This window comes from Melopsittacus undulatus, chromosome 1 (genome assembly GCF_012275295.1).
Source record: "Melopsittacus undulatus isolate bMelUnd1 chromosome 1, bMelUnd1.mat.Z, whole genome shotgun sequence".
NCBI classification, from domain to species: Eukaryota; Metazoa; Chordata; class Aves; order Psittaciformes; family Psittaculidae; genus Melopsittacus; species Melopsittacus undulatus.
This window is the reverse complement of record NC_047527.1, coordinates 46865214-46887228: the sequence shown is the minus strand read 5'-3', so window position 1 is coordinate 46887228 and position 22015 is coordinate 46865214. Positions and strand designations below refer to the sequence as shown.

Below are 22015 nucleotides of genomic sequence, written 5' to 3'. Positions count from 1 at the left end.
GGAGGTAGAATTAATCTTTATAAATTGATGAACTACTGAAGTATACCCCATTACATGATACTGCTACACTCAACCGTCTCAATCTTATGAACAAAACCCCTGTCTCTTTCTATCACTCTTCCCTTTCACCTTTTCTAATCCTTCTCAAACAGAAAGTTTTTGATCCACAGCAGCTGAGCTGCTGGTGCTGCTCTCCTTCACTGAGTGCCAGTCCTGCAAGATGCAGCAGTGTGTAGAAATATAAAAGATAGGTCTTCACTAATTAGCTTGGGTACCAGACACAGCACAGCTGAGTTAGCTGGAAGCAGGATAAACGAGTCCAGGTGGAGCACTGCACTATATTGCTTTGAGCACCAGAGCTAGTCCAAGCATTTACATACACTGCACTGCATAGTGGAAGGACTGGGTGGGAAGGTGACTTTGAGCCCACTGCTTTCCTAGAGGGGTGCCCCCACAAATCATGCCACAAGAAGCAGCTACAAACTCAGCTTATGTGCTTTTGAACTGTTGCAGGAGACCCTCAGTTCTCCGAAGCAGGCAGAAAGTGCCTAGAAAATTGTTCAAATGAAGTGGAGAGACAACCGCCAGAAGAGTCCTAAAGAACCAAGCTAATGTACACATTGCATCTGGAAACAGTTTATTTGATTACTGATTCAAAGACTCAATGAAAGAGATTAGTATCAATTAGTATCAATAAATTAGACATCACTGATGTCACTAAGAGTGAAAGCGTCGTCAGAGATACCTATAAAATATGTTTGCTGCTTAACAACTCAAAGAAAGCACACAATTATGAGCCAGAAAACCAAGGATGTGTGGGGAGAAAGGGACAATCAAGGAGGCAATCTGCCTTGATTTTGTCACGTAAAGATCACTTCTGACCTTTATTAGCTCCGACTCCTTCCATCAGAGATAGAAAAATGTAGTTGAAAAAGAAATTAAGACAAAGCAATGAGGGAATTCAGATGATAAAAGTAAGGTCAATGCTCAAAGCAAACTGGGAACAGAAGCAAGATACTGAAGGGCAGGCATCAAAGAGACAGCGACATCCTGAGAGTTGTAGACTAAGGTGGAAAGAAAGACTGAGAACAAAACAAAAGCTTGCCAGATTACGGTTGTCTGGTTATAATATTTGAATAAACTGCAGATCAGTTAGAGGAAACATCCATGTAACAGAAACTGGTGACGATCCCCTGGCCAAGACAGCATTTATGCTATATTTGCATCAAAACAAATGCAGATAAGCATTTGTTATAAGCAGTTTTTACCATTTCCTATGCAATCTTTGCAAATACATCCCCAAATGCTAAGCAGACTTGTATATATGAAACACAGCCAGCAGGTTGATCATTACCAGAAAGAAGTAAGCCAGAAATTGGAATCTGTATCCTAAAGCTCCAAACACACCCAAGAGGTGGACGGGTGTTGACAGTAAAACTGGAAGCCAAATGTTTACTTCTGCAATTACATACTTACTAGATGCCAATTTGCTTAGCAACTACATTGCAAGCAGTTTATGTGGGTGCAGGATAAGAACCTAGTACTAACATACAGAATACACAGAGGTTTTGGAGTTCAAGGACTGAGTAAAGCAAAAGGCAAAGCAACCCACTGAACCTCAAGCTGAAACCTAGGCCCTATCAAAAATGACTGATAAGCAGAATACTTCAGTGACACCTCAGTTTCTAATGGGCTTTCCCTTATCAGACTAGCAAGATGCATAGACTCAACACTCCTTTTTTCCTTCCCACATATTTTCTTGGTCAGAGTGAGAAATACTGCTTGGGTGCCTTCAGCTACTGGGTAGAAAAAAATACAAACACTACAACAATAAACTGTTTCTCATTGATGAATTTCCATCCACAATGCTTATATCAAGCAGCCTTTGCAATGAAAGGATTTCTCAGAGCACAAACCCTTCACATAGTTATTGACAACCTCCCCTCTGACTTACAGGTTGATCCAAACCATACAACCTCACATGAGCCTAGTGGGAAAGGCATCTATGAGCCATACTGACAATATAGATATGGATTTTCTTCTTTCCCCTCAAGAAATATGTTTGTTACTTCAGAAGACTACTAGCCTCATAAACAAGGAGCTGAGGCTCTTAGCTCTGTAACACTCCTGAATGTGGACATTTATCCCCCTGGATATTTCCATCCACAGTCATAGCCATGCAGCCATAGTTAAGCATAGCATGAACTCCTGCAATACCAAGTCTGCATATCTACTTTCTCTGAGTCTGCATATTTGTAAAGAGTACTCTAGCAATCCTCTCTCTTGATTTTGCTGTCATTTTACACATTTGAGTGCACAAGCATTGAACAAGTACAAAACACTGCTTTTTATCCTCCAAACAAATAACACACAAAACCACTTTTACTGACACTCAGAAGAGGAAGGCAACAGCTCCATGGCCCCTTTCAGCAGACTCACTACCAGTTACTGACTGCATGATGTGGGAACCTGCTAGTCTGATTGTGCTATTTCTTCTACCTAGTCACTGGCCACAAACAACAGCAACTTGCTGACCTTGCAAGTTAGGCATATTACAGGACTAACATTTGGAAAATACTCATTTCTACTGAGGCAACAGTGATGGCTGACCTGTGGCGATCATTAATTGAGGCAAAATAAGGCCAACATATACCCTAAGTTCAATATACATACCTAGAGATACAATTAATCTTGGTCAGCCAAGACCAGAAAACATCTCTCTGAGCTCTTCATTTATATGTGTGTTACAAGAGATTTCTCTTTACAGTATCAGTTGTCCAAATTCTCTTAATTTCTTGAAATACACATAATTTATACTATCACTGACAGTTTTGTTTTTATTTTGCCTCCCAAAAGACAACCAACTATACTGCCTAACTGCATTCAGTCTGGTCCTCATGAATCAACTTTTGAGTTTTTACTAATACATGTTAGTGATGAGAAACAGCTGATGATGTTGGTGTATCTCAGTTACTGGCATCTATAAATATTTATGCTTAGAGATAGTAATCTGTTACACTTTCAATCAACATCCCAAAGCATTTTACAAATTGCTTTTTTGTTAACCTCAGTAGGAAGCAACTCAAGTTCAAAGTCAAATCAATTATCATGGGTCACAGAATGGGTCAGTGAGAGAGTCAATGTATTTCCCTATCCCAGGCCCTCCTTTTCCCTTGCCACAAGACCATGCAGCGATTGAGCAATTAAATATAAAAGGTGAGTAACTAGATGGGCAGTTTGAGAGGTACTATCTAAGATGAGTAGGAAACTTGTGATGGGGCTGCTCCTGTGGAGGTGTTCCAGAGGGAAATTTATATGAAGTGCAGAATGCCCTCAGATCTCCTGCAAACCAGAAGTCTCCAGCATGGTGTTGCAGCCTGCAGAAGTTTGAACTAAGATGGCCCTTAGTTCAAACTTCTGCAGGCTGCAACACCATGCTTATTTTGGAAGTGTCTTATTTAGGAACGGAGGATGGTCTACAGACAACAGAATCTGCCAAAGCTCTGGAACAGGTAAACAGTGCAACCTGCTAATTCTTAGCAAGTCCCTGGAGGTCTACCTATGTAACCTATGCGGGATAAGTCTCACTTGCAAACCGTCAAAAAAGAGTAAGGGCAGTCTGGGCATTCTCCTATGTAATTCTGTGCTCCTGATGCAAAAAAAAAAAAACAACTCCAAACCAACCCTTACCAACCCTCCAAAAATGCCAGTGTTCTAACTGGATTCAAGTATGTGAAATTTAATTTCCCTGAGGGCTAAGAGTGAAGATTGGGTAAGAAAACTGGGACACGAATGGATTGGTTCATATGAAAACCTGAAACAGCCCTGGGCAGAAATTTGGAAATATTGTGAAATACCATATAAGAAGAACCCATCTTCATATGCAGGGAGCAACTAAAGATGGGAGATGTAGCAACACAAGCAGATATCTCAAAAGGTTCTACAGATAATATATGGAAGGTTTTAAATGAAATTTACCCATTCTGTGGTGGGAATACAAGATGCAGTAATCCAGTTCCATGGTGTTATGCAAATATTTGTACCAGATGACTTGGACAGAACTAATTAAAAAGTCCAGATGCTTTGAACGTATGAGATATAGATAGATAGCTAGACAAGACTGCTGATATTGCTGATACCAGAGATATCAGACAGCTGATACTCATATGATCAAAGTTAAATGTCTTCCCATTTAGTTCTGATAGTTGAGGATGTTTTAGCTTTTGGTAGATACCATACAGACAGCATTAAGGCTGAGAGATTCAGGAATGCAAACTCCAAGCAAAGGGTTCAATGCTATTGCAAGATGATAATGCACCAAAAGGAGGACAGTAGGCTGCTCAGGTTCAAATATCAGAACTAAGAGGCCTGTGCTTCCTCTCCTGATGAATCCTAAAACTTCAACCCATTTTCCTCAAGCTCTAGGGAACAATGGGACAGCATATATGTGCCTCAGCTCTTATGGGAGAAAGGCTCCTTTAGTAGGCCCACATGCATCTTCCCTGGAATAAAAAAAATGATTTTTTTTTCCTGGGCAGTGAAAAGCAGACCTATTTTTTAAAATATTCACTTTCAACCCTCCCCCCCCCCAAAAAAAAAAAAAAAGCAAATCCACATCTTAATAACTTTATGTTGCCAAATATCATCCTGACAACTTAAAGTAAACCAAAGGTTGTTGAGGAAGGCAGGATCTGTTCAAAACAGAACAATTTCCAAAACCGTAAGACTCCGTACAGAATACAAATAATGTATGTGGTCTGTTCACATGGACATATGAATAACCATCATTCAACATCTCAGAAACAGGAGGAACAATCTGCACATGGGTGAATGCATGGAGGTCTACAGTCTTGGTGGAAAGTGCTGCACAAAAGGACACCTGCCCCCTCCTCAGGCATTTAAAGGAAATTACTGGGTTTTTTAGCTGACTGACCTTACATTAGGTCTTCTTGGTAGATACACTGCTTCAAAGTCCCTCTTCTTGAAGCCTAAACTGGCAAATTGTGTTATTCAGCTGCATGAGATCATATCTGAAGCATGGTCTCACTGGTGTCTCAGGAATACCTGAAGCCTATTGATGAGATAAAGTAATGATATGGAATCTTTTGGTGGAAACAGTAGGTTCTCCTTGGACTAGAAGATAACCGGGTTTCTTTGAATTCTATGCTATTGGATTTTTTAAGGATTTTTTTTTAAGCATGATTTCAGCTTCAGAATTCAAAGTTCTAGGATTACTCGATTCAAACCGTCTGTTGGATAAGCTGCTTGCCTGTTGTATTGCTTCACTGTACCAGTCTTTGGCCAAAACACAGATAGGCTCTGATTCCTCAAGTTCTTCAATCACAAGAGCTTTGGAAAGAAGCCCTGCAAAGTGCAGGGACCCAGAATCAGTAGTAAGACACTTTTACGATAACACCTGGGTTTCACTGGGGGAAGGAAGGGATACCTGTCAGTAGGCATTTTACTTATCAAGGAACAAAACAGGTTGGGGGATCTAACAAAAGAATTATGGAAAATGAGCCCTTTAAGCTACAAGTCTTCACCTGATATCATTTAAGAAAGCCTGTTTTTAAAGTACTCTTTCCAGTTCCTACTCTGCTGTCCAGGAAGGAGAAAATAAAGAGGCACAAGATGAGATGCTGTTGAATCCAAAAGGAGAAGAAAGAGTACACTTGATCCTACAAAGAGACTGCTATATTGGGACAGGTCTCCTTCACACCAGCAAGTCACAGTGACTCCAAAGCTGCTAGTTTGGATATCACCCTTTCAATCTCGCAAAGAAAGATGACTCTGGTACCTGGCCCACAGATGAAAGGTTCATTTTAGGCTTCTGGCCCTTAGACTACATGTAATACGAGTCAGAAGTCTAATGACATTCATGTCTCAACCTGTTAGATGCTGGAGCCTGCAACCTATGCTTTGACTCATCCCTGGAGCAGTGCTCTTTCAGGCAAGATAATGAAGACCTTATTTTTCATAGACAATACTTCATGTGACAGTAAGCCTCAGGAGACTTCAACTGGCCAAAGATATCTATGAGACCCTGCCTTAGTTTTCATCTCATTCACACACACACACGATATTGGCAGAAAAGGAAAACATACAAACAATGTTGACCAAATCCTTAGATTAACTAACAAAATCAGACTGTAGATATAGACTGACTGGGTCAGGCTCCAAGAAACAATCTGTATTAAAGTCTAAATATTACTGGATAATTTGTACCCAGCAGTCACTGTAGATACATATGTATGTAGACACACACAACCATTCAAACAACATGCTCAGGTAACATCTCACAGACAAAGCCCAAATACTGTATCATGATTGCCAACTTATTGCTTCATGCCATCATCTTGAGATCCAAATGAGTTTAATACCTGCTCTTTTGAAGCTGCTAATGTTAAAAAAAAAAATTTAAAAAAATCAAGTTCTGGAAGTGGCTGGGAATTCCAGGTTCTAACAGCTATGCTGGAAATATTCACTCATCAAGGGATTCAAAAGACACTGTCAGAACTGAAACACAAACGCATGTCAGAACGACTTGAAACAAAATGACTATAACTCAGAGCTTGGGTTTTCTTCAAATTATGTTTGAAGAGGTTTAAAATGCTTAATTTATTAAACCAGCTTTGATACTACAGGCATACCTTCCACTTTCAAGTGCTACAGTGGCTGAATTGAACAAAGAATACAGTAAGCCTAAATTCCACTGCCACCATACACAGTTATGAAAGATATTTTAGTGTTTCTTCACTTAAAGTAACATGCAGTCCTGTGAATTTGACCTGGAAACAGAAGGTACATGTATTAATAGATACAGCCTCTCATACTGCACATGCAACAGTTTCAGACACCATCTCTACTCCAGCTACTAAGAAAATGCTAAATAATCACAACTCCTCCTAAAAAAGTTCCCCAAAATTACAGATTTGGTTTCTGAAGAACAGTACAAGTTTTTCCAGATGTTGTTTCAATCTATCCTCATGGGCCTATGCTTTGGTATGGCTTCTATTGCTTCTCTCTGCCTGGCCTTCTTTAAGGAGCTTGTCTTAGAAAGGCCATGTGTCCAGCTGTTTCTCTTCATTTACTCTTCTCTTCCTCTTGCCCTGTCAACTCCCAGTGTCAGAAACACTACTCCAGTCCCACATAAAACTATACAGGCAATGCTGCAGAGGCAGTAGTACCAATGAAACCCATGCTTAGAATGAAATCCTATGAAGCATGCCTTACACCCTTTGAAGAGGCAAGTCAAGAGCTGCTGGATCAAGAAAAATGCTAGAAAGACCACAAAAGTAACACTGCCTTCCCTCTATTGCAGAATTGGTATAGACTAGTACTGTGGACGCAATCAACCTGCTGACCAATAACCAACTCTGAGAATTACAGTATCACTATAGCATTTGTCTGCCATCACCACAATGTAATATCCACACACCCTGGGCTCAATGCACTGTTGTTTTCTTAAAGCTGCACTATTATTTCATCTATTCTACATACACTGTTCATGCATGCAGAAGTTTTCTAACTGCTAAATACCAATAAGCTACCAGAGTCACAAAAGTTTCATTCAGGAGGTAGGTGAGAGTTAAGAGTCTAATTATTTGTAAAGTCCTAAGATTCTATAAAAAGTATTCAGTTAATACTGTTCTATATTTGTTACATTCAACCTTGCCTTTACCTCAAGTGGCACATCTGAATTACACACACAGGAGAGCGGTTACGGTTCCAAAAGAAACAAAATAAATACCCCAACACCCCCACGTTTGGACTTAAAACGCAGTATCACTACAGGTTTTGAATGTAATAAACCGCAGAACGGGTGCCTTGGCACAAAACCAGAATTCTAGGTGGTAGAACGTAAGCGCTCTTTACTATCAACTTCATTTTAGTGTACACACACAGGGATTTGCAGAAGTGCCATTTGTCTGAAACACAGTGGAACAGGGAAAGAAAAGTCAGTCTCTAACCTCTTACAAACAAAGAAACCTAATTTAATTTTGAAACAAAAGAAACTAAATTTATCATTCTGAGACAGCCCCAGGATATCTAAGCATGAAATGGAAGAAAAGGAGTTGCCAAAGACATGCAGAACAAGCTTTTTTAAAGTTACCTGGAATCGGGATATTTTGTAAGCGTGGCCAAGCTGCTGGTATACATGTGCCCACCCACATCAATGTGAACTGGTGCGTTGGATTTTGTGAGCTGTGCTGGAGTAGGGATGCCTTGATTGTTCAATGGAGATGCAGGGGATCTAGTGATCAGAGGTCTTGACATATTGGGCCGACTGTCCTGTGAAGAGATAGACCTGGGTTAATGATCTCCTTAAAAACTTCACAGAAATCCACAGTCTCGAGTCAACAGCACTGCCTCATAGTCTCAGCTGCTCATGACTTTTATCTTATTAAAGCACAGACAAATATTTGGCAGTTCTTAAAAAAAAAAAATCAATCCAGCTTTTAGTGGCTACATTTTAAATAAGTGGGGCAAAATGCAGTGATAAAACCCGCAAAGTAGAAATCATGTTCAATAAAACAAGTTCTTCCTGAATACTGTTCATGACAGACAATCCATACCAAATGAAGAAAGGTTACTTTAGTACTTAAGAGCTGATACAGGCTCTGACAGAAAGAGCTGCAGAAGAAAGACCGTGAAAATTACTATTTTAGTTAAGACGACCCCAGGTAGACTTTCTGTTCCTTCCCAAGCCCTCCATCACTGCCGTACAGTCAGAACATAAATACAAACCCTCAACTCCTCCATCCTGCACACTCTTCTCTCGAACTCCCAATTCACATAGCACGGAAACAGAAGCAGAAACACCTGGACTAGTCAACTGCTCATGGACTGCAGACCACTGGACATCGGCAGCCTTTGAGAAAGACATTTTCCATTTAAAAGTTATACGTATGGCAACAGATGCCCCCACGTGCCCGCATAGGCTGCAGGTCGGAGCGACTTCCCGAGGCAGGCGAGCTCCAAGAGCGGAGCGGGAGCCAGTGCTTTGCTGATGAAACCAACTTTTAGTCACAGAGGAAGAGATGGAACGCCGGCAAACAGCAGACGCAGCCTGCGCGCATGGCGGGTGGGGCAGGGCAGGGCGATTTGCCGGAGCCAGTAAGGCAGGCTGCATTCAAAGTTGGGGATTAAAATAGAAATGCATTCAAGAGCGGTTTTGAGACAACCCCGCTTTCGACTGAAGGAAAGCTCCGTATGGGGTGGAATCTTATAGGGATGCCCTGAGAACTAAAAGCCCTTGCAAATTACTAAGTTTTACATTTAAAAGGTAAGCAAAGCAGCAAGAAGCCAGATACACTTCATCACAAAACTCTCTTTGTTCTTTCAACACGTCTTTCAGCTGCAAAATGTAATGGATTCCTTGTAAACATCTCTGCAGAGCTGGGCAGCAAGCCTTGCAAAAGTGGAGCATGGCCATGAGAGTTATGGGGTATTCAGACTAGCAAAGCCTGTTGCCACTGAAAACATAATTTCCCCATTTTTCATGGCTGTTAAGAGGCTCAAACCGTAAGGGCAATGCAAGCCAGGTAAATGTCTAACTGAAATGATTTACAGGCCAATGTTGCACAATAAATCCAAGTAATATGTAACAAAAGGCATCTATAAACCACAAGGCACTTAACTAATTTTCTTTCATACACAAAAGCAAGCTTAGGTCAAAAACTGATAAAAATGAAGGGGATGAAGAAAAACATCCAGTTTAGATGTCGGGGAGGGGGGGGAGTGGGGAGGGCTGTGTTTCTTCTGTTTCTTTATAAGCAGAAGTTAATATAAATCTGCAGAAATACCATGCTTAATCACTACAATTGCTTGAGGAGGTGCCTGCAGCGCAATGAAGACAAGTCCAGACAAAATAAGGTACACACGCTATGCAAAACTAATGTCTGCTATAAATGCTATGTGGTACAACCACCACCCAAGATGCTACTGATCTGCAGCATGATATTTAGTAAAATAATGAAGAAAAAAATCAAAAACAACTGGAAAGGTGAAAGTAACAAGGAAAGCAGTGATCCAAACTGGGGGTGGGGGGCTGGTGTAAAACAAGAAAGCACACATTGGATGGTTAGCAAGAAGAAAGAAGCAAGTGTGAGTAATGGACCATGTTTCAGTCCTTAAAAGCAGACTTAACAGTTTTATTTTATTTTAAATCATCAACAAAGGCTGAGACTTAAAACAAAAAACCAAATTCTATAACTTGTACAAGACAGAAACCACCACCTCCCTTAGCAGGATTCTCTCTGGCAGAAAAACATAGCCCTGCTGCAATTCAGCACACTGCAGCACCACCAAGTCTGTAATAGTTTTTCAATTGGACACATTCTCCTGTATACCCTGCCTGGGGCTGCTGGGGAGAAAATGAACAGATTTGCAGGGTTAATATTGTAGTTAGGCTGGGACCTCATTCAGCATAGCTGTGATAGCGCCGGCTGCATGAAACGGTAGAAGAATGTGTAGTATAAACATCACTGCCAGGATGGGAGATAGGTCAAAGGACTGTGGGCATTTTACAAGGCAAAACAAAACCCCCTAAAACTGTAGGAAAAAAAAAGGAACCAGTTTCCAAAACCAAGATGTAACCAAGCTGCCATTTACAGAGTTCACCTACTAAAACTCCCAAGAAATAAAAATGCTTTATAAGAAAACCTTTTGCTATTTTATTTCACCCTCCTTCTTTCTAACATTCCCCCCTTTGAGTTACCTGCATTTATTGCACCTCAAGAAACAACACCCATCTGCTCAGTGTTTAGATATTAAACACAATAATGCTAACCTTGCTCCAGCCTTAGCTCACAAAGCACTGGATAAAACCAGTTCACTGTTGTTTTGGAGATCCCTTTGAAATCAGGCAATTGTGTTTCTACTACAGTTGCCTCAGAGAAATTAAAGCAGAAATGGGGTTTAGAGAAACAGGTGCTTAAAAAACATCCAACAACAAACAGCACAGATCGCCATCCAACATGTATGGCATTAAGACCACTGACATTTAACAGAACAGAATTAAGCCACTGCATTAAGTAAAATCACTGTATTGTTTCAGCTGTGGAAAAGATAATGCAGGGACAAATAGCCTCTCTGAAGAAATACATAGCTTATGTTGGATTATTGCAAACATGAAGTGACCAAAGTTGGGTAAAAAGTGGTTAGAACAAGGCACTGTTGGTAAATTAAGCTTCTACTACCTAAAGTGATTACAAATGTAATTCCTTAGAAACAACTACAAGAGAAGAGAAGGGAATCATAGAAACTAAACCTAACAGGATCCAGCAAGCTATCTAGAACAGCTGATGACAATGATCAAAAAGCTCTTCAGAAGCCTTTCGTGGTGTGCTTGGTGTCAGGCAGGTGAGACTTGCACCCAGGAAGGGTTTCTAGCTCAGCCGTGGCTGTTCCCACATGGGAGATCACAGAGTTTGGCATCTGCCTCGGGAACGGCAATAACTTTATTCATGAGTTGGACACAAAGCGCACCTAACGCCAGCACAGTCTGGATGGGCAGTGACCTTCCTGATCTTTAACAGTCTCTTTTTCACTTGGTACCTTTACTTCTCAAACACTGTGACATTTGTCATACAAAAAAACCCAAAAGAAAATAAGAACAGGAAATCCTAGGTTTCACAATAGTTCCTGTGGGCCAAAATACTTTAAATACCTTGTAAAACATTTATCATTATTAGTACTCAAAATTTTTCCTTTTCTAACAGCTTCTTGAAAAAATGAGTTCTGATTTCCAATCAGAATGAATTTATTACTGAAACTACACACTCAAAAGTGCTAAAATCCCTCAGGTTAAATGCATTTAGGTCATATAAAACTTTTCCGTTTTGGCTCACAAACCACTGCTCTATTAGAACAGTTCGGGGCTCCTCCACTTTCCTGCTATTTGAAGGAGTCTTTCAACAAGGAGCAGTTTGTAGGTCCAGATCTTTAGAGTATATCTAAACCTGCTTCTCATTTTCTGCTCTAGGCAAGCCACCCTAGGGCAAGGCTCAACAGAAAAGCAAAAGCAGCCTTGCCTGAACTCCTCCTCCCTGGGATTTACAAAAATCCTTATGATTTAGAATTTCTTCTACCAAAAGGGATTGAGGATGCTGGCGGAGAGCTTTCAGATCTCTTCCCTGCCTTTTTCTTCTACAATACCTTCTTCCCAAATCCATTCCAGAATATTGTTAAAGAATAAGCCTTTGAAAAAAAACACAGTAGCTGTAGGGCTGAGACACACACCCATGCAACTGGCCTACCAAAGCACAACAACATCAGAACCATGCCAATCTTCCACTGGAAGAAAGAAGAGATATCTGAAGAACGTGAGTTATTACAATGTGCTGCTAAGAATACAAAAAAAAAATCAAAGAGACAGGAGGCTTCCTCCTCCCCTCAATATATTCACTCACACACTCTGTGATTAGCAGAGTGTTATTTACACTCTGCGGTCTTAAGTAAAGTCATTCCAGTTCCCTACTTAAGCCAGAAACCTTGACAAAACCCATGCCACTACAAGACAACCCGAGCTCACTCACAGAAGGACCGACATTCAAGTACAAACATCTGCTTGACTCACTGGACTGTGGGGATCACTTTAGGCTGCAGGTCATGACATTGTTGGCTAGGGTTATTATAGCCAGCATCTTCCCTGTGAGCCAACTCAGCTCAAGCAGGAGTGCATACATATAGAATCATAGAATCATAGAATAGTTAGGGTTGGAAAGGACCTCAAGATCATCTAGTTCCAACCCCCCTGCCATGGGCAGGAACACCTCACACTAAACCATATCACCCAAGGCTTCATCCAACCTGGTCTTGAACACTGCCAGGGATGGAGCATTCACTACCTCCCTGGGCAACCCATTCTAGTACCTCATATATGCTACTGAATGCACTGTACCTCTAACCTTTGTATCAAATTCTAAAGCTATTGCACACTCCTTGTCATAGCCCAAGCAATTATTACTGCTGAGAAACTCAGAGTTACATATTTCAAACTCTCTTGGATTTTTGGGGGAGGTGAGGACAAGTTTGTCTTATCTAGTCTAGACATTAGACACTATAATCATACAGTAGTTTATTCTAAAGCATCAAATCTGTCTGTATTCATTATCTTTGTTTCACAAAAGAAAGCCACGAGAGAGATGTTTCTCTTCACAAAAGCCCAGGAAGAGCTGGCAACAGCAGTTAGCGCAACCACATCAGCCATCTCCAGCAGAAATGTCTCCTCCCCATACATCCCACCACACGGGGAATGAATCCAAACAGTGAACAAACTTCAGAAGTTAGAGACAATTTACTTTTCCTTCAGTACAAAGCAGAAATCACTCAAGTGTCATTCAGGGACAGCTATGCACCTGACTCAGAAATAAACAGCAGTCTGATGCTTACGGGTGCTTGTGGGATGTGGGAAAGTCCTGTTCAAGTCCTTTATCCAAACCAGGAGCATTAAGACTACTCTCAGATTCAGCTCCCGCACGAGTGTCCCCAGTCTGAGGATGCACTTTTTCAAAACAAACATTTCATTAAAGATTAAAAAAATAATCCCGATCACGTCTTGCCACAAAGCTTAAACAAGCACCCCCACTTTTTCTATTTCGATTCAGCAAAAACAGTCACCACAACAAAGAGGCTGGAGAAAGCATTTATTCAACATAAACAATATCAGCACAGTACAAACAGCACTTCTGGAAGGTGCAGCAAGCAGGCAGAGATACAATGGTATGTGTCTAGGTAGCCCAGGTGCTTGTCCTGCTCAAAAGGGGAAAATCCCATCCTGGGCACCTCTATGGGCTGGCCATGTCCTCACACCAAATTCTCTGGCTGTGGCCGTGGTACACTGAAACCACAGATGACACCAGGTTGTGCTGGCCTCTCAGAAAGAGAGCCCTGCAAGGCGATCAAAGATGACTACGTGCACAAGATGGAGTGTGCAAGCTGCTTTTTGTTCTCTTAAGGTGTGTGTGCCACCACAGTGCCTTCTCTTCACCTTCGCTCTGAAGACTCTAGAAGCACAAAGAAGTTGCCCAAATCTTTGGCAAAAGTTCATACATGAGCACATCCGTACCATGTCTGCTTCTTCACCCTTACACCAATGGTCAATAGCTCTCTGAGGACATGGTTGGGCTGCAATGATGCCACTGGGTCTGCAAAACAAAGGAATAGCATATTTTTTTCCCCAGTGAAAGTATGCTGACTTCACTTTCATGTTTTGCCTTTCATCAATATAATCCAACTGCTCTTTCCCTCACAGCTGCGAGCTTCAGTCTAGCTGACTCTGAACATTACAAATTATGTCTATAAAGCAAAACTCCAAAACAAGTGTTTGAGTGCCACATGAAAAACACTATCAGCTGCAATTCAGTACCACAGTAAGAAGAAATATCAGGTCCCCCGAGACTCAGTGGTAGTACGAGAATTTCTGTCTTAAACCTCTGGAGGAAAAGCCTCATTTTAAATGCTGAATATCTGTCAACATGTGGCAGAAGGTCAAATTATCCTATGAAAGACAGTAAAATGCAGCGGAGAGCTTGAGAAGCAGGAATGTTTTCTTGAGATGCTGAGGCAGGCCTACTACTACCAAGTAGCTACTGCACCAAGCAGCTGCTTCCTCCTCCTCTTACAAATGCAGCACTTGCAGCATTCAGTATTATTTGCAGAAGCACATGCAGCAACCCACTTTAGAAAGGTGGATGCCACAAGGCTGCCTGACAGGGGGGACAGGAATACCCACAGAGTTCCATCATAGCCAAGGTATAAGGTATAGGCCGTCATGAAACAAAATCTTAGCTGACACCCTTTCCTAGAGGTGCCAGGAACCATGTCAGGCTGTCTTCTGTATCCTGCAATTGCCCATATACAGGTGAAGTCTACAAAGGTGATAATGGACCTCTTTGTCACACCAGAGCGGCTATAGCAGCGATGACCGGAGCACTTACCTGATGGGACAGTTTTAGATGCTACATCCTCCTGTCCCAGAGACACTGGCCCTGGGATGACACGCTGATCTGGCCCCTCAAGGTTGGGGTTGCTTGCTCCACATCCTGCATGCTGGCTGTTCACAGCCTCCTCTTCCTCGAGATGCTGGTGCTGCTGAGCACGTACATCCGCTCAGTGCTGCAAGTGCTGGAGAGGTTGTGGTTGCATTTCCTTGCTAAAATGAACCTTGCTTGGATTTCATCAGAGCTGATCAGGACCTAGAACAAATGCCACAGGTGCAGAGAAACAAATGCAAGGCAAGGGGCTGAAGGAAGTAAAGTATTTGTGATGGATGGAGAGACCTGCCTACCTGGAGACACAGGACAGTTAAAACTGCCCTCGGATAAGAGCTTGAAGACACTTTGAGAATCCCAGCGCCCAGCAGCTGAGTCTGTAGCACACAGCTAACTTCAGCAGAACAGCTCTAACTAACCACACCTTCACCAGAAACTGGCCACTGAGACCTTAACAGAAAAAAAATCTCTTCATTAACTGGCAAAAAAAGATTTAGGGATAAGGCAGGAGTCAAATGAGGACCTATGCTTATACCAGTACAGCAGTAAAAGTGAGTCCAAAACCTGGAAAAGGTAAAGTTTATAGAGACAGGATCTATCCTCTCGAGTGCTTGTAAACTTAGAAAACTCCCCTAAGCCTTGAAACTGCAGACAAAAGTTTAATACCTCCCTCAAGATATTCTATATGTTTGTACTGTTACAGAAGATTAACTCAGCCCCTCGCTTGTTTGGGTAAGCACTGCTGAGGCCAGCCCAAACGTTTTCATTTATTACATTCAGGCCCTGCAAGTATAGCTCTGCTCTTCTGCACTGCCTACCCATTTCTTGCTGTGCACACCCTCTACACTTTGGTCAAGCAAATGGTAAATGTGGCTGACACAGGACTTGGCTTAAACCCATGCTAGTAGGATCTCTGGCATATATCCAACCCATTGCTCTATTAAAAAATCCACATGTAACTTGAGGATCCAGCCCAGATTCATTACCCCCAAACACGCCCGCTTCCACTAGCCACATTGGCTTTCATAATGGAAATAGATGACTTCCACAGTCTTCAGACATGCTGATTCGATTCTCACTCAGTAAAAGTGGCCATTTAATTTACAAGCAAAACTGGATTTGAAAGCTGCTCTCAATTACCGCACAGCACACCGCTGCCCACCTGACACCATATAATCACAGGGTGCTTACCCCAGGGTGCAGCAGGCACAAACATCCCCTAACCATGCTGGAGGATGCAATGTTTAGACACAGGAGAACATGGGATCAAAGGTCAACAGACCTGCTGTGCTGCTTCTATGGTAGGAGAGGACCAGATACCTGGCATTTCAAGACACTTGCTACACCAAGAGCTTGTCTGTTCTGCACTGGCTTCTGCTCAATCTAGCAATTTAGGAGTGAGAAAAAGGAATCATAACACCCCAGCCTGAGCTTTCTCTAACTGGACATATCCAGCTCAAATCATTACACAAAGCATATAGCAAAGCACCTCCATGACCTTCACTCTATTCTCACAGGCAAAAAGGGGATCCTGCCAGATACTGCAGAAACTATTATAAGCCAGTAAGTGCCAAGAGATCCCTCAGTCTCAGTGCAGAAAGGCTGCAGTCATTATGGACACTTGAAAAAAAAAAAACAAAAAGGAAACACTATTAAAGAGATGAGCAGTCTCTGGGAAAGAGGCTGCCAGCTCTGAAGAGCCTTTAGCAGCCTGGCAGCCCTGCCCACAACACTACAGCTGATACAAAAGTCTTTGCTACTTCTGCCCTGAGGACAGTTTCATTTACTTTCCTTTAAACCTGGAAAATAGGTCGCTTTTCTTCTCCTACCTCTATCAAACCTCTGGAAGCAGAGACAATGTGAATTTACCTGCACTTCACAGGAAAGCGAGCATGCAAAGGGAGTTTCACCTTTTGGCAAAAAACAAAGATGACAGACCAGTTCTTCTCCACTCAAAGCTTCATTTATTCCAGCAAGCAGCATTGATCCAAATACCTTGGACCACTTCATCCCTGTTGCATGATGTGTGGCCTGACAGCAGCTTTGCAAATGACATACCTACATACTCTGGGGGTCCATCCAGAGTCTATACCTCCTCCATGAAAGAGTTAGCAACTCGAGCAGCAATCCCCAGTCCCTGGGAATAGACCAGCACAGGGCAGCCAAAGGGAGGGATGGAAGATCTCCCACCTCATCTCCTGCACCAGTGAAGACAGGTATCCAATAGCCACCTCTTCCTCACTCATGTATGTGAGGTTCACACTAGGAATGGACGTGGGAAGGGATAGGGGAGCTCTGAACACTGGAATCCGTCTTCCAGCTGTTCCCAGGTGGGTGCCTCCATAGGTGGAGATTATTAATAATGTAATTTTCAGTCAGACTTCTCACTTGAGTGTTGTTGCCTTTTATCCACTTCTAGCAGGCACTCCATGCATATTTTGTAAGAGTTTTTACATAAGAAAAGGACAAGAAAAAGAAAACACTCCCTCCTGGGTTTACAAGGAAAGGACTTCTGTTTGCCAGAACTATGCTTGTACATTTGAATGCAAAGTTAAACAAACCCTTAAAGATGGTGTCAAAATTAGAGTGAGAAAGAAACCAACAGGTTACATTCTTCTCGGACTGAGTTTGCAATTTGTCCAATAATCTTCTGGTGAGAAGCAACACCAAAAAATCAAGCACTGCTAAAATCTGTCTGGTTTGTTTGCGAGTGAAGATCCTATCAGTAGTACATGAATAAAGATTAACATATTGAATTGCAGTCAAATCTGAAGATTTTAAAGGCCTATAAAAATGCAAACTTCAGTGGGGTAACTGAAAGATTGTCATGAACTGTCAGAATTTGAGAAATGGAGTTTTCTTCTTTAGATTTGACTCCCAAACTGAACAAAACTAAGCCCATACTGCATTATTTGAAGTTAATTTACACTCCAGTTTGAATAGCACCTGCCCTTGGGTATGTTCCAGAAGAACGTCTACCTTTCCACAAAGGGAGGCTAACACCCATTGTAAAACTTCCAGAGGCACATTAGATGCCTGTTCCCCCCGCAGCAATTTCACCCTTAGAAGTAGAAGGAACGCTGCCAGTTACAGCCTGTGCTGAGGAAACATGAGTTATAATTTTACCCTGGGAAAATTGCTGAACTGGGAGCTTCTGGTGTGGCATAGGTCTTGCCTTCGCAATCCAATGGTTCTTTTGATTCAGAGAGGCTTTGAAAGGGTGGTGATGAAAAACATAGCCTCTCCCTTTGAATCAGCCAGCCGCCTGCTTTTCTTTGCACTTTTAAAATTTAGTTTATTAATTTGCCTAGGAGCAGAAAGAGATAATAGTGACCCATCTAGGGAAGATGTGTTTTTGGACACATCAACAGAACACTACCTACTTCAGATTGAACAAGCAATCAGCAAAACACACACCTTCAGACTACCCGAAGAATTTCATAACTGGAATCACTTTACGAGGCTTAAGAAAAACACAAGAAAGCCTCTATTAGCTCTTCATGCCATGTGAAGAAGAAGAAGGGAAGGGACAAATTACAAGGATCTAATAAAACCATGTCTTTGAAATACTGTAACACACAAGAGCTCTAAGCACTCTCCAGATGTTTCTTGCAGCAACCAGTAATAAAATATTCTCAGATGGAACAGTAATTTTGAAGACATTGTGTCCATTTAGTAATTATGTGGCTAGACAATAAAACAGATAGACAGCTTCATCTATAAACCTAGCTGCATAAGAAAAGCACAAAAGGGCTTTAAAGCCATACATTTGTAATGATCCGATTTATAATGAAGACATAAACAGAACTGCAATTTTGACAGTAACGGTTCAGTCTGGAAGAGAATTAGGAATACCGTATGAAATTGTAATCTTAAATCATACATTCCTTGCTCCAGTATCGATGGAATGGGCAGAAAGGGTGGACTTTTAGGAGCCCTGCATCACTGCTGAGCTCTTCTCCTTTCTCCCATCCACCTCCCCTCCCAGCAGGTCTCCAAAGCTGAACTTTGCAAAGCAACAACCCTATCTCTCAAAAGTAAGCATCTACTTGAAACCCCACCAGAGGGACAGAGACTGCCAAGAGGGAGAACAGCGCAAATAAGGGCTAAGAGATGAACTTACTGAAATGACAGGCTTTTTGGAAGTCCTTGTTAAAACAGACTGCAGTAGGGAGTGTTTACTCAGCTCTACCACGATCCTATGCATTTCCAGGGCTGGCTGGGACTTTTTCCTCTCCTCTTTGTAACTCCCATTAAAATTATCAGCCTACAGGTTTCATAACAACCAGATGAATGAAAAACCCAAACACTATCATGAGAGAAATCGTATTATCATTAGCTATTTCAAAATACACATGGGTTACTTAACACCTCGGAATAGGTGACATGACACCACACAGATGCTCTGGGTGCAAGGGCAGGAAACAACTTCCTACTAAAAATACACATATCAACAGGGACCCCCCCAGAGCTCTGGAAGTGGGGTATCAATACAGCACACTGGACATGAACTGAAAGACATCAGTGACCCAGATACTTCCCTACCTCCACCCATATTAAAATCTGCCCATCCTTGGATTTCAAATCTCTCAAAAGAGTAAGTATGTTTTTCGGTGGCTGGTAGAAAGGGACTGAAATGCTGAATTATGCTAAATACATATGGGGGTAAATTCAAAACACTCCTTTAATGCAGCACGTGAAGGTTTTTGGCTAGTTTTACCTCTTTTCTGGTGTTTTCTGGAAAAGCATTTATGGACAAAGGGAAAAAAGGAACAGTAGGCATATGACTGTGGGGGTCAAGCAGCAGTTTGTTTTGGTTAGTGTGAAGGGCAGGATTTGAGGAAAGGAAAAGACAGGAGTCTGCTCAAGAAGAGTGCTTGACAAGATGATGACCATATGGCATATGAACAAAGCATATTTTAGATTTGGTTCATTTGATTCCATTATGTGTAAAAGATACTTTAGGATACAAGGCTAAGAAATACAATTTTGATGATTGTTTTCAGACCTGTAGGGATTTCTCCAAGTAGTCATTGCAGCTCATATGATGAAAACATCCATTTGGCAGCTAATTTTAGCATTTTTCCCCATAAGGGTGGATTACCATGAATCTATACAACCATGTTCTATATGCTACAGAAGTCATCACTGCCACCACCACCAAAGTCATGAAGCTACAAACCACAGTCTACTTGTAGACAGAATGACTTCTGCTAACTAGCTCAGTAAACTTTTAATTTTATATTAAAAGGCTTTCATTTGACCCAAGACCACAACAGACCACACACATAACTTTAGAAGAGTGGATGAAATCTTACACAATATACATTCCTTCCTCGAAGCATGGCCTGATTCTAAGACTGTTTGTGCTTCTCTAGTCATTACTTACATGAAAAGCACCAGTGCTTAGACAACAAGAAGACCCAAAAACCTTTAGAGAAGAAGAAAAGACTACACCTGTCACTCAACAAGAAATGTCTATCTCACTTTATCTATTGGCTTTTATTGCCTCCAATGTACAACACATTTCAATAAAACTGAAAAGCATGAAATAGACACATTAACATAAACTGACAGTACATACAGTTGTGTTATGACAAAGGAACCAACAATAGAGAAGAATCACATCAGTAGATGATTCCAAGGGACAGCTCATAATTATCCTTATTAAAAATAACACTTCCAGAAATCTTTTGTTGGGTTGATAGGGAGGGCAGGGGGAAGACTTCATCTAACAGAAGCTAGAGAAAACAAACCCGCTGAATATCCTGAGTGGTAATAACCAGTAAAAATATGCTGATAAGAGGAAATATCCTTTATAGCAATAGAAAAAGAACAACTTTAAAGAAGGATCAAGACTACAAGATCTTGAAGTATAAAAAAAAAAAAAAGAAAAAGAGTAGTTTGAGTATCAGAAGTATGAGTACTTTTAAATATCTTGAAAAACCCCACCACATTCCAACAGAGATCTGAAAAGTAGAAGAAACCATCACAAGAGGAGCAGTTGACAGGTAAAGCAGCAGATAAAGGGCTAATCTTTCAGCAACACATCCGGACTCTTTAGAAGACCAATCTCAGATAAAGCCTGGGAGATAACATTTGTGATGGGTTTTATCAGGAACCAGGTTAAATTTGAGGGAGACATCAGCAAGACCTTACAGTTTGTGTGTTACTTTATACTGTCTTCTGCCCAGAGGAGCAGTGCAGGAAGCCAGCAGCTCCCTCCCCAGCATGGAAACAGAAAAAAGCAAAGAGGCTGAAGCACTACCATTCCTTCAAGAGGTAAGGTGCAAAGCCCATGTTCAGAGTGGGAAAACTGAAGCATCCCCCACTGGAACAACAAAGATCTGCAAGAAAAAGGACCAGGCAGGCAGAAGAAGGAGATGGCATTTAATTGGTAAAAATAGGGAGAAGGGTGGTGAAATTAAAAAATAAAACAAAGAAAAAAAAAACAAAAAACCCACCAAACAAGAGCATTGACAGGCTTTGGTCTCCCCTCTGGAATAAATACTTGAAAAGCTTGCCTTCAGGAATAGATTAATTGTAATGTAAGAAACAAAAGATCATTTGAAACAAACAGGAAGGGTTTCAGGAGGCCTGTGGTGATCATCTAGCAAGGGGTAGCATAAATTAATTTCAACATCAATTCCTAAATTATAGATTTGTCTCATGGCAGCCGTCTTCCATCCTATTACAGACACGCTCAACTGCACTCATTTCTGCTGAACACCACCCTGGAGTTGAAGAACTGAAGAGGAATATTCTGGGGAGAGATTTTTCTTGGGGGAAAGGTGTTGGGGAGGAAAGATGTGTGGCAAGAGGGTTTTGATTTTTAGCAGAAACACTAAGCCTCATGATTTCCACCCATGCTGCCTTGCACAACGAACAGAGCTTCAACCCAGAAGACAACAAGAGGTGAAGGTATGTTTGTGCCTTATTCCACATATTTAACGAGCAGTGTGGAATGAGGTGTGGTGGGTGGAATTCATAACTCCAGCCCTGGCCAGAAAAGGTGGCTG

At 41.6% G+C, this 22015-nt stretch overlaps 1 protein-coding gene across 3 annotated transcripts in view; it reads right to left on the bottom strand.

Annotated features, from left to right (window-relative positions):
- KCTD1 (potassium channel tetramerization domain containing 1) overlaps window positions 1–22015 on the bottom strand; it is a 67157-nt gene that overhangs the window by 23924 nt on the left and 21218 nt on the right. For 2 of the 3 annotated variants that reach the window (XM_034069952.1, XM_034069943.1), the window contains exon 2: window positions 8114–8292. In XM_034069952.1, coding sequence (XP_033925843.1) covers window positions 8114–8277 — 164 coding nt within the window. In that variant the 5' untranslated portion in view covers window positions 8278–8292. Of the gene's footprint in view, window positions 1–8113; window positions 8293–8748; window positions 9141–22015 lie in introns of those variants that run through there. The other variant, XM_031052995.2, reaches the window with a different exon arrangement.